We start from the raw sequence: 12253 nt of genomic DNA, 5'->3' as shown, positions 1-12253 counted from the left end.
GCAAGCCCGCCAGCTTTCTATGGAAAAGGAGTATTTACCAAAAAACAGACATAAAGCAAGAAGTGCTGTGGATTTGGTCCCAGCTGAGTCCCAGCTCCGACTCGCACTGGCCTTCAGATTCGGGGGGGGGGGGGCGCTCCTGCACCCCGTGTGTGCCGGACCCCAGCCCTTGGCATGCATCGCCCAACCCCACCCAGAGGTCTGGGTGCTGGCTCTTCTGCCCCGGGTCTTCCCTTGGTGCCCAATTTCACCCCCACCGTGTTTGGTTGTGTCTGCCTCTGAAAGGCAAGAGTGTGTAACGACTCCCCCACTTGGACTTTTCTCATTTCCTTTTCTGTGGAGTTCTTGTCAGCCCTGCTGGATCCCTGCACGCCTTCTTCGTCCATGTCCTTCACGCGGTTTCTCCCGCCAAGCCCCCCGCCCGGCCCCCGGAACCGCAGCCGACAGGCACTGCTCCCGGGTTCTCCCCCACCTTGCGGACTGGGGAGTCCCCCAGCCCTGCAGCCGCGAGCCTGGAAACGGTGGCAGAGGCCTGAGGCTGCGGCCACCTCCCCGTGGCTCACAGGACAACATCTGTGGCAGCAGCTCGCTCCGTGAACCGGGCCCTGACTCCAGCCCGATGCATGCTTCTAGCAGGTGCTTCGGGAAACAGAACACCAAGCCAGTTCCACCGTGACGCCTGCCATCGCGGGGCCCACAGCAGCTCAGAAACGCCGCAGCTCGAAACCCCTGGACGGCTGACTTCCCCCGCCCAGGAAAGGCCCAGAGAAGTTAGCACAGTTGCCTCAATCCACATTTCTGGTCTCTTCTTCTTACAAGCCTGCTCTTTTTTGAGGTCTCCAAATAAAACCTCACTTCTTAAATACTATTTCCATGCCCTGATCTCCTACATGCGGCGATGTGACCACAGTGTCGTCGCCTCACCGTGCCAGCCAGGACCCGCCTGTGCCCCTGCCACATTAAGAGGCTCAGTCCCGTTCCAGGCCCCTGTGCCAACAAGTCCCTCTGGCCAGAGCGCCCCTCCCCCAGACTTACGGGGCTGCCCCCCTCCGACAGGCAGGTCTCCCAGACCACACCACCTCTGGGAAGTCCTCCCTGACCGCCTAATCTGAAGCAGCCCTTCCGGGGCTCCCCCACCTCATTTCCTGGTTCACTTCTGTGTATGTTCATTCCATCCTGTTTACTCTTTAAATCACCACCCGAAAACACCTTCCTCAGCCTTTTATCTCCATGGCTTCTACACCCGCTGTGAGATCCTTCGTGCGGGCAGGGCTGTCCTGTTGGCAACCCCAGGCCGGAGCCGGCCACGGGCGGCTGGCACACGAGACGAACACCTGTTCACTGAGCACGAGTGGACACAGTACGCGTGACGTTCCCGCCCTACATTCCCGAAGACAGCATCTGATGATGTTAAAAATCACCATCGGTTTTGAAATGCAATCTTGAAAACAGGAGTTGAACACGACAAAAAGTCTCAGAAACGGACGCGGTTCTGTAAGAGCAAGCGAGCTCCTCGGGGCAGTTTGGGAAACTCTGCCGCCCTCGTGTGCAGAAATCGGAGCCCGAGCCAGGTCCGTGTGCTCGGGATCGCTCTGGTCCTGCCACATCTGTGGACAAAACCACGCCAACTACAGACGTGGGAAGGACCGGACCCGGGATGTGGCACCAGGCCCCAGGCAAGTCTGTGTGCACCGCACGTGAAGGGAGACGAACTCGAAGCAAATGAGGCCCGAGGAAAGAGCTTCAGCCTGGATGGTAATCCCCTGTCCTGGGGAAGCATCAGTGATAAGGGGTCACCGGTGAGAAACGCTGTCCCTTCTGAACCACGTCCAGCTCCCTTGTATCTCTGCCCAAACCTGTTGCTAACAGGTAACCTGGGCATGTGGCATCCCTGCACCGTCAACAATAAATTCATCCAGACTCTAAAATAGAAGCCCTCTGACCGCATGTAAAATGAGAAGAACGGTTTTCTCTACAGGCTGAAAACGTGTCCCAAGATCTGATAAAATACATTTTTTTAAAAAGCGCTCTCATAATTGCCCAACAATAATCATTATTACATTTTAGGTAATGTATCTTTCCCCCTCCAATTAAACATTTCTGTAGAATCACTAAAACGAAGTAAGACCCTCTAGAAAAGAGTGTCAAAAATATAGCTAGTACTCATCAGACGACGATGGGGGCGTATGAAAATACAACCCTTACATATAATTGAGTGGCACAACCCCAAAGGGACCTCAACTTCTGATTCTCTGACCTCAGGCATGGACATTATTCTACGAACAACAACAAAGCAGCTATAATAATAGAGAACACTGGAGCACGGACCAGTCACGTCTGCAAAACACATACAGTGGTTCTTTGATGAGGTCAGTCAGCAGTGACAAAACACATATTTGGTTCCACAATTCAGTTCAACCCACGTGTTACCTCCTATGCACTGGGCACAGAGCTGGGATGATTAAGTCATAGACACCACTCTCAACGAACTTAGATGGAGACTAAAAACAAACCAAACAGAGAAAAAAGATTTGCTGAATCTAATGTGTGGAGTCCTTTTTAAAAAACGGACAGGCACCAATGTCTCCGGGAGTGTTGCTGGCACTTTGCACTTTTTCCAAGAACACCATCCTGCAGTTCACAAAAGACAGCAGTGTGCTAGAGAAAAGTGTTCTTTTCCTTTTGGAATCGATGCCAAATAAACCATGCTGGACAAACAGCATCAAGTAAATTGGTGATGTTTAAAAACAATGTTTCCAATACAGAAGGGTTTGCCTTACTACAGAAGACAAAATAGTAAGCATGATGTCCTATAAAAATACACAACTGCAACACGTTATGTGTTTCAAGATCCAAAGAGGCTGTAATAAGAACAAGTTAACAGTTACGGAAAGGGTTACACAATGAACAACCAAAAAATTTTTATAGCAGCTGTATTATCCGATGTCTTAAGAAAAACCTTTTGAGGCCATGCCTCTTTTTCACTCCACAAATTTCCTGGTGCCAGAGTTGAGGGCGTGTGAAATCATCCCACTGACTAGAGGCATTGATCTTTAACAACTTGTCCACAAGTGTCAGCGGTGGTATTTCTTCACTGAACAGGGTTTTTAAAGGTAAGACCACACCACGGTTTCAGGAAATGCCGCAAGGGCGCCCAGGTTTCGAATCCCAGGAAGTGAGTTTCAAATCTGGGCTGTGCCATGGGACCTCGGGCAAGCTTCTAAACCACCCTGGGCCTCAGTTTCCTCCTGTGTGACAGAGAACCACACCCCCCCGTCTGCACTTAGATCAGCAAACGTGTGACAAGTTTCTTAGGCATTGCAGGCATTCTGTCAATGCTGGCAATTAACACGGTTGTTACTGCTATCTTTCCTCTACCTCCTGGGTTTGTGCAAAGTTGATGCTCAGCGGCACTCAATTAGATTCAGTAAAGGCCAACAGGAAAAGTCACCTAATAACCTAGTTAAGATATTTTTTAAAAAACCCTCATATAACTGTCCGGCAATAATCGTTATGACATCTGGGGGTAATCTATCTAGTCTTTTTCCCCAGACGAAGAATTGCCTACAGAATTACTAAAGCTAACATAGAAGAGTGCTCTCTATTCAGCCAGAAGCCAGTCGGGGAGGAGACACGATGAGAAGCACAGAGGTAACTGAGAACACGACATACGCAGAGCACGGAGACGCTGACGGCAGTCGGCACTCCACAAAGCCACGCAACAATGCGAACGTACGTAAAGCTGCTCAACCGTTCACTTAGAAATGGTTGACATTCCGGGTTTCACATGATGTGTATTTTTCCACAACGAGATAAAACAGAACCACCACAAGAACTCCAAGAAGTCAGGGCTTGGACAACCTTGTGTCCTGGGCACCCAGAATGCCTCTGCACATTCCAGACCCTCTGTAAATACTCGGTGGATGAAAAGTGGAGACCACGGGTCTGGTAAGGGGACCTTCGTACCTGTTCTGGTTTCGACTTCAGTGCAAGCAATGTGCCGTGATGGTTTACTGCTGACGCCCAGGACATCAGCGTGGTTCCCAGATCCCTCCACGCCGGTGGGCTCTCAGTTCCAACCAAGACACCCGTGTGTCAACGGGAAGCAAGTCGGGGGGCTGCGACCTGACCGGCGTTGGAAACGTAAGCAGGGTCTCCCTGGAGTCACCCACGGCGGACGGGCCCGGAGGGGCTCGTCGCACCGGCGACACGGGCAGACTCAAGTACTCAGGTTTCCCATCAACAGCATGGTGCCAGACCTTCACGTCTAAAAATGGGCTTCGAAGCTCAGTACGAAATTCCAGTAAGACACAAAGTGTCAGCATTCATTCAGGTCCTTGCCGGCCCGAGAAAGAATATGACCTGGCGGGCTATCCGTTATTGCTGCCCACTAAGCGCGGCCCTGGGAGGAGCGTGCGGGGACCTATGAATCAGGGACTCGTGGCCCAAACAGGTCACCGTCCCAGCTCCTCGTGCTCCCCTGCCGATCTCACTTTCCGTCCCCGAGACAGATGAAAACCAATGCTTTCCAACCTGTCTAAACTCACCTGTTGAGTCAGCACTGTCGTTTCCTGGAGACACCAACTTCCTTGCGTCTGGAGGTCCTGTAAAAATAAAAACATGTCCTGTGATGAAAAACCATCTGATATTTATCTGAGGCCCCTGGCATCGGGTGGTGGTGCTGCGGGGGGAAGGCGGATGTCCGCAGCAGAGTCCACTTTTGCCACTGTTGCTCTCAAACGTACCTTTCAAGTAAGTGTCAGTAAATGCGGGGCCATGTGACTGGAGTCCTTCAAGACAGAAAACACGCTTACGTAACCAACACTCACACGGTACTTGCTATGGGCCAGTACCGAAAAATCCGTCCACCTGCCCGTGGACACGGTGAGGCGCGAGACAGAAACCAATCTTTGCTACTGACCCCTCTGCTCGGCCGAGCGCCGTGGACCGCCCTCCCGGGAGGTCCTGCACCACCAAGACCCCCAACTTTGGACAGCAGAGAGCGGACGACCTGGGTAGGATTTTCCTTTTTTCCCCCCATCTCACCTCTGGCAAACAGCAGTCTGTTCTCTGTGTTTTAGACTTTGTCGTTTTTTGCTTTGTTCATTTGTTTCTTAAACTCCACACGTGAGTGAAATCATATACTTTTCTGACTTACTTCACTTAACGTCATACTCTCTAGCCCCATCTACGTGGTTGCCAAAGGCAAGATTTCACTCTTTTACAGCTGAGGAACATTTCATCACACACGCGTGCGCACATCTTCTCTGTCACCTGCCGAGGGACACTTGGACTGCTTCTGTATTTGGGCTACTGCAAATAATGCTGCAGTAAACATAGGGGTGCATGCACCTTTTCAAGTAAGTGTCATTTTCTTCTGATAGACATTCAGAAGTGGAATTGCTGGCCATGGGGTAGTTCTATTTTTAACTTTTTGAGGAACCGCCATACTGTTTTCCACAGTGGCTGTACCAGTTTGCCTTCCCATCAACAGTGCATGAGGGTTCCTTTCTCTCCACATCCTCACCAGCACCTGTGCTTTTTTACCTTTTTCTAGCCATGCTGACAGGTGTGATGTGGTTTTTACTTGTGGTTTTGATTTGCATCTGACGAGTGACGTTGAGCATCTTTTCGTGTGTCTCTTGGCCATCTGGATGTCTTCTTTGGGGAAATATATATTCAGGTCCTCTGCCCATTTTTTAATTGTATTGTTTTGGTGTTGAGTTAACTTAAGGTCTTCATCTATTTTGGATATTAGCCCCTTAGGATTTTCATTTTTAATTGCAAGCCTTCTCACAGAAGTAGGATTCTTTTAATTTCTAACTAGTACTCTAAGATTTGGAAAAAGTTTAGAAGAATTCTATGCCCCAGTTAAGCAACTTTTCAGAGCGGTTTATTCAACCGGGCTCTTGGTATCATGGAGTATAAAATATGTACATCACATAGGAAGAGAGCAAGTATATTACCCACGAAGATAGCCCTCCCCGACCCAAACACCCCTCACAGCACAAGGTACGCAGTAATGAGTCTGAAGGATCTATTGTCACTGTGTGCGCACATTTCTTTCTCTTAATGAACTATCCCATTTGGTGTGAAGGTAAATCGGATGATCAAGGCCTGCAGACCGTCCTTCTCCCGGTCTGCTAAGAGCAGCCTTCAGGGGGGCGCTAGCATTCACGGACGAGTGACTCCTGGTGAAAACGAGGCAGTGTCCCAGCGGCGCGTGTTCGCCTCACTGTACCGTCCTCACGTATCCGGCAGCTGGTATCGAATGCTGGCCGATATTGGGAAGAACCTTCTGCACGCCAGGACTGCGGGGGAGCACGTGACTGGCACTGGCTCACCCAGCCCCGCCGACAGGTCCTAGACAGGAATACCGTCGTCGTCAGGGCCAGGAAGGGAGGTCCAGAGAAGGCCACCCCGCTAGAAAGGGGCAGAGCGTGGATGGGGACCAGGCTGCTGGACCGCAAAGCCCCTGCGTGGGAGCGCCAAAAACCAACGGTTGATTTTCTGCTATAAACCTGCTTCCTTCCCAGGCTTCTCGGCTGTTGTGTTTCCAGTTGTTCAAACCCAGACCAAGAGGTCACGCCTGGACGACTCCTCTTCCCCACTCCCTCACCCAGTCCTCTGTTAGCAAGGCGTTTCAGTTCCACCCCCAAACAGATAAGCAACACACGCACTGTCTACACCCCCAACACGCCACTGTCTTTCTCCTAGGCTACTGTTTCTGTGTCCCCGCCATTGTCACTCTTACGAGGCATCATTTCCTGGCGACCTTTTTTGCTTGAAAAAGAGACAAAAGCAGATGATCTTTGCAGCTCAAGGACCTTCCTCCTTTTTGCAGTCAATTACTTATGAAGCAGGTACCGTGGGTAGGCAGGTTTTGTATCCTAGGAGACAAAGATACCGAGCACCTAACTACAAAGAGGCTGATGCTTTCTGTGACGGAAACCAAACATTAACATACAATAATGTGCTGAATGGTAGAAAGTTACATTCATCAAGTGGTTCAGACTCACTGGGGATTAATTTAATCCCCTAACTGGCTGCCCAGTAGGGTGGTGTTTGGTGCCTGGGACTCACTTTAGAAAGTCCCAGTTACTAGGAGTCCCCCCCGAGACTCACCCGGGCTGAGAACATGTGAACTATGGCTTTCCTGAGAGTGGACACATGTCATCAAGAGAGCCGCAAGTGGCCATCTCCGGGCAACCTGTTTGAACTCTTGACTCCCGCATTTCTGGAGCCACCTGTGCTCTTGGACTTTTCTGTCCAAGACTCAACAAAGTCCCTTCTTTGCACTAAGGCTGTTCAAAATGGGTTTCTGTGACTTACCACCAAGGGTGCTGATGGACGCCGCCCCCAACTATCCTGCTTGCCGCTTCACTAACATGTTCACAGCCTTCCCCACACCTCCAACTGAAGATATTTACGAAACTACACGGCAGACTGAAGGAGATTTTAAACAAGAATTTCAATGTTTTGATCTTCTCCTGCAATATTCCAGGTAATAGCACATTGGAGACTGAAGCATTATTTACCAGCACAGCCAACACCACCTAAAGTGACCTAATGGCAAAATGGTTAATTAAGAGTTTGGATTTTAATCTCTGAAATCAAACATGTTTGAGCTGTTTTACTTTGAATATATTAAGTAAGGTCTAAGCCTCCGTTTTTTTCATCTATAAAATGGGAAGAATACTGTGAAGATTCATCAGGATGAGGATTATCCTATTAGCATAATAGGACGTACACAGGAAACTGCCAAGTGAAAACACTGTAAAAGCCCTAGTATGATTGTTTTTTGTTTTTTTAAGTTTATTTATTTTTGACAGAGACAGAGTGCAAGCATGAGCTGGGGGAGGGCAAAGAGAGAGGGAGACAGAATCCGAAGCAGGCTCCAGGCTCCGAGCTGTCAGCACAGAGCTCGACGTGGGGCTTGAACTCACGAACTGTGTGACCCGGGCCAAAGTCAGACACCTAACTGACTAAGCCACCCAGGCGCCCCGTGCCCTAGTATGATTGTTAAAAATTACCGTACTTCACAAGGATACTTCATACACATTACACACTCCACAGGAAGGCCAGGAAACATTTCCTTGTTTTGAGAAGTTCTCTACAGAACCGTCTTTTAGTCTAATTTCACAGTGACATTAGCCTCTGTAGACGTGGATTCCAGCTCCTGTTTGCTGTACTGGTTCATGAAATGAAGGCTCTCCTGCAGCAGAGATTCATTCCCAGATTTCCAAACAGCGCTCACCTCTAGTGAGACGTTAAGTAATAAACAGAACAGTCCAACAGTGAGTATTAAAACAAGGCAATCTGGGGCGCCTGGGTGGCTCAGTCGGTTAAGCGTCCGACTTCAGCTCAGGTCACGATCTCACACTCCGTGAGTTCGAGCTCCGCGTCGGGCTCTGGGCTGATGGCTCAGAGCCTGGAGCCTGCTTCCAGTTCTGTGTCTCCCTCTCTCTCTGCCCCTCCCCCGTTCATGCTCTATCTCTCTCTGTCTCAAAAATAAATAAACGTTAAAAAAAAAATAAAACAAGGCCATCTGTTATTAGGGCAAAAAAAAAAAAAAAAAAGAAAGCAAGGACACTCTAACCAGTTTCTCTGACCAGAAATTCACCGCAGAAACAATAAAGTTTACTTTCACAAAATAACAAATAAAAAAAATGGAGATCTGCCCTTATTGATATTGGTATAAAATTAGCACCAAAACAGACAGTTTCATTCCAGATTGTTCACCTTACAGTGAAACATCTCATTAATATGGAAAATAGGATGGACGTGATTTACTGATCATCAAACTCAGGGCTGCAAAGCCGGCTCGGGACATGCACAATTCAGCACAGCAAACCAACAAAACAACCAGCCAAACAAACAGAAAGTATTACTGTCTTAACTTCACCCAGATAATTCTAGCCAAAGCAGGTGTTGCGCCTGAACTGCAGCCTTCATCCCTCGCTAAACACACGGCAGGTGGACGGAATTTAAAACTACGGAGGACTTGGGTCACTGAAAAGAACTTACCCTAGCTTCCCGACCACGGCCCGGTGACCGGACCGCGACAGTGGCTGACAAAGGGAACACGGAAAGCACGCGGCGAACCCCAGCTTCCCGGCCCTTCCCCAAAAGGACCCCCTCACCACCCCCACCCCGAGAACGACGAGGGCCCTGCGCCGGGGGCGCGCACAGCTGGCGGTGGCACGAGGGCTGCGCGGCAGGTGCGCGCCGGGGCAGGTGCCCACCGCGCGGGGCGGGGCGCATCCGCGGGGGCGCCCGGGGGGCAGCGCGCCCCCCCCGCGACGTCCCCCCTCGCGTCTGGGGGCCTCAGTCCGCGGCCGCGCAGCCCGGCGCTAAAGGACTCCCCACACCCGCCGGGCACGTGTGCGCAGGAACCCGACCCAGCTTCCAGAAGGGGGGGGCCCGGGGGCACTTATCCCCCCCCCCGGGACACACCAACTTCGGGGCGCGGGAGGGGGACAGGAAACCGCGAGCCCGCGCCTGGGTCACTCAACAGGTTACGCGCCCCTCCGGGCCTGCTACGGCGGCCGGCCCGAGCCTCAGTTTCCCCGACCACGTCCGGGGGGCCCCCCGCGCGCACAACCTTCCCGGGGAGCCCGCGCCGCCACCTACCGTCCAGGCCCGCGCTGTCCACGGCGGCCTTCAGCAGCGCCAGCACCAGCAGCGCGCATAGGACCAGCGCGGCCCAGCCGCCGCGCGCGCCCGCTCCCATTGTTCCGAGGGCGGGACGGGCCGGCCCAGCGGCTCCTGACCGAGCGTCCGCAGCGCCGCACAGCCGTCCCGCTGCGCACGGGCGCCGGCCCCCCAGATGCCCAAATAGGGCGCGGGAGCCGGCTGGGGGCGGGACGGGCGCGCAGGGGCGGGGCTTGGCGGAGGGAGGGGCAGGGCCTGGTGGGGAGGCGGGGCGGGGGTCGGCGGGGGCGGGGTTTGGGGCAGGCCCGGCGCGCGGGAGAGGGGCTGGGGCTCGAGGTGGGGCGGGGCCGGGTGGGGAGGCGGGAAGGGGCAGGGGCGCGGGGGCGGGGCTTGGCTCGGGCAGCGGGCCCAGCAGGGCGCGCAGGGACGGGGCGGGACGGGGTCGAGGGCGGGGCCTGCGAGGCAAAGCAGAGCGTGGGGGCGGGACCTGGCGGAGGCAGAGGAGCGGGCCCAGGCCGAGTAGGAGGTGGAGCTCTGCTGGGGCGGGGCTTGTCGGGGGCGCGGCCCGGACACCCGGACGCTGAGGCGCCGGGCCCCCCTGCCTCGCGGGCGAGCCCCAGAAGCTTCAGCGGTTTCCTTTCTTCTCGGAAGCGGCGGTGGTGTTGTCGGGGACCGGAGCGGGCGCTGGGCCTCCCGGGCCCGGAAGGAGTTGTCGGGTGGTGGTCGGTGGGGCCCGGGCCACGTGGCCCAGCGGCACCGGGGAAGCTGCAGACTGGCTGAGCTGCGCGCCCCGGGGGAGGCCTCTTGTTGGGGTCGTGACCCGCTGGACTTTCTCTTCGGGGGACCCAGTCTCAGCTGTGGTGGGGGCTCTACAAATTCCTAGTTTAAATCCACACATAAAACAGCCACGATCTCTGGACAGGTGCACCCCCCTTTACACCACTGGGCTTTCGGGAAGGATCTGCATCAGTACCCGTTGTAACAAATCCCAGGAGGAGCTTGCTTTTAGGACAGAAGCCATTATGTTCTGGGCCGCTCTTCCAAGACACCATTTCGGCATTTCGGTCTTGTAGGAACGATGCACTTTCCATGGGGGTCCTGTACCCCACGCTGTACCTCATCCTTGGCCGCCCGTGCCCTCCAGCTCTGTGCCTGCAGAGCCCAGTGGAGAGGGGAACGAAGCCAAAGCCGGGGAGTGGAGCCACCCAGGCCCTGCTCCTCCCTTCTTTCTCTCGGGGCTGCTGCCCAGTTCTCATGGAATAACCTGTTCGGAATAGTTTGGGGCCAAGTCCCTCTTAAGCCAACGGAGCCGATTCCACTCACTTGTCTTGACTTGCAGTGACTCTAAAGTCAGCTTTTTGTTCCTGCTAAGAGCCCTGAAGGGACCTGTAGGCACTGGTAGCTGATGCAGGACAACGACAAAGATTGAGTAGGACCCCTCAGCGGAGATGGAAAACAGCAGGATCCAGGACACTTAAAATCCCTATCAATCCCCAAGCTACCACTCTCTACACGCTGCAGATCTTTGATATCTGACCCAGATTTCATGTCATAAAGGCCACACCGTTGCCTTGAAATGTTAAGTTCCCAAAACTATGTTAGGAGGGATATACTTACTGATCTCACAAAGTCCATCAATATGGACTTGACTGATCATAGAGACTGAAGAGGGCAATCTATCCCAGCAAGCACTCCCTGGCCTCCACCCTGCAGCAAGCTCCACTGGGGAGTCTGGGTTAGGAATAAATTGTTCTGGCAACTGCTTAGCCCACTGACCAAGCATTTCACAGCCCAGGTTCAACGTGCCTCTCCAGCCTTGGTTTGGCCACCCATGGACACGGGAGGTTTCCAGTTCCTTGGCGTTGGGACACATTGTTTTCTCCTTCTGAAATGCCCCGCTCTGTTCTCTCGACCATCCTATATGTGAGTCTTCCTTTCAGGCTCGGTGTACATGTACCTGGGAATCTGGGGTAGAATGGAAGATGCCCCCAGAAGAGAAATGAGAAAGTCTGGAAGACAAAATGTGAACATGACAGTTTCTTCTGGAACTGACCTTGACCTGAATGACCTCCATCCTGTTGTCTGATTTCCGCACCACCAGCTTTGCTTTGGTAGTCACGGCACAGAACTGTGGGTGGACCCACAGTTTCCTCCAGTGTGAGGGGGCTGGGGAAGGAAGGGACCATGTCCTTCCTGTCCTCCTGCAAAGTCCCCGGGGAGGTCTGCTTCTGCTCCCACCACTGCACCATTAGACCCTGCTGATGTGAAAAGTTCAAACAGCACAGGAGCCCTTGGCGATCTAGCTGTCCCCCACCTTCCCAGCCTCACGTCTGGATCCCTCTCTGCAACCTCACTGGACTCCTCGAAGTTCTCCAGATGTTCCGGGGCCTTCTGTGCCCTGCGTGTTTGCTCTTGCTCTTCCTTTTGCCAGGATGCCTTCTGACGTCCTCTCCTGGTCAGTTGTCAGTCACCTTTCGAGATTCCCTTCCTACCTCTTCTTCTCCCCAGTCACCCAGGCAGGTTTTGGTGCTCACATCTCCCCGCTCATACTTTGACCAGCTTGGTCACCCTACTTCTACCCTCTTCCCACAGCAGCCAG

The 12253-nt window shown here is 53.2% G+C and overlaps 1 protein-coding gene across 1 annotated transcript in view; it reads right to left on the bottom strand.

The window, feature by feature from the left end:
- Positions 1 to 9854, bottom strand: part of TMEM123 (transmembrane protein 123) — a 56689-nt gene extending 46835 nt beyond the window's left edge. Inside the window, exons 1-2 of the mRNA XM_053204193.1 lie at positions 9634 to 9854; positions 4548 to 4604 (exon numbers count right to left, since the gene is read on the bottom strand). Coding sequence (XP_053060168.1) covers positions 4548 to 4604; positions 9634 to 9733 — 157 coding nt within the window. The 5' untranslated portion in view covers positions 9734 to 9854. The remainder of the gene's footprint in view (positions 1 to 4547; positions 4605 to 9633) is intronic.
- Between the last annotated feature and the right edge of the window lie 2399 nt (positions 9855 to 12253).

Source organism: Acinonyx jubatus, chromosome D1, assembly GCF_027475565.1.
Source record: "Acinonyx jubatus isolate Ajub_Pintada_27869175 chromosome D1, VMU_Ajub_asm_v1.0, whole genome shotgun sequence".
NCBI lineage: Eukaryota > Metazoa > Chordata > Mammalia > Carnivora > Felidae > Acinonyx > Acinonyx jubatus.
Note: the sequence above shows the minus strand (reverse complement) of the source record. Positions and strands in the feature narration are given on the sequence as shown.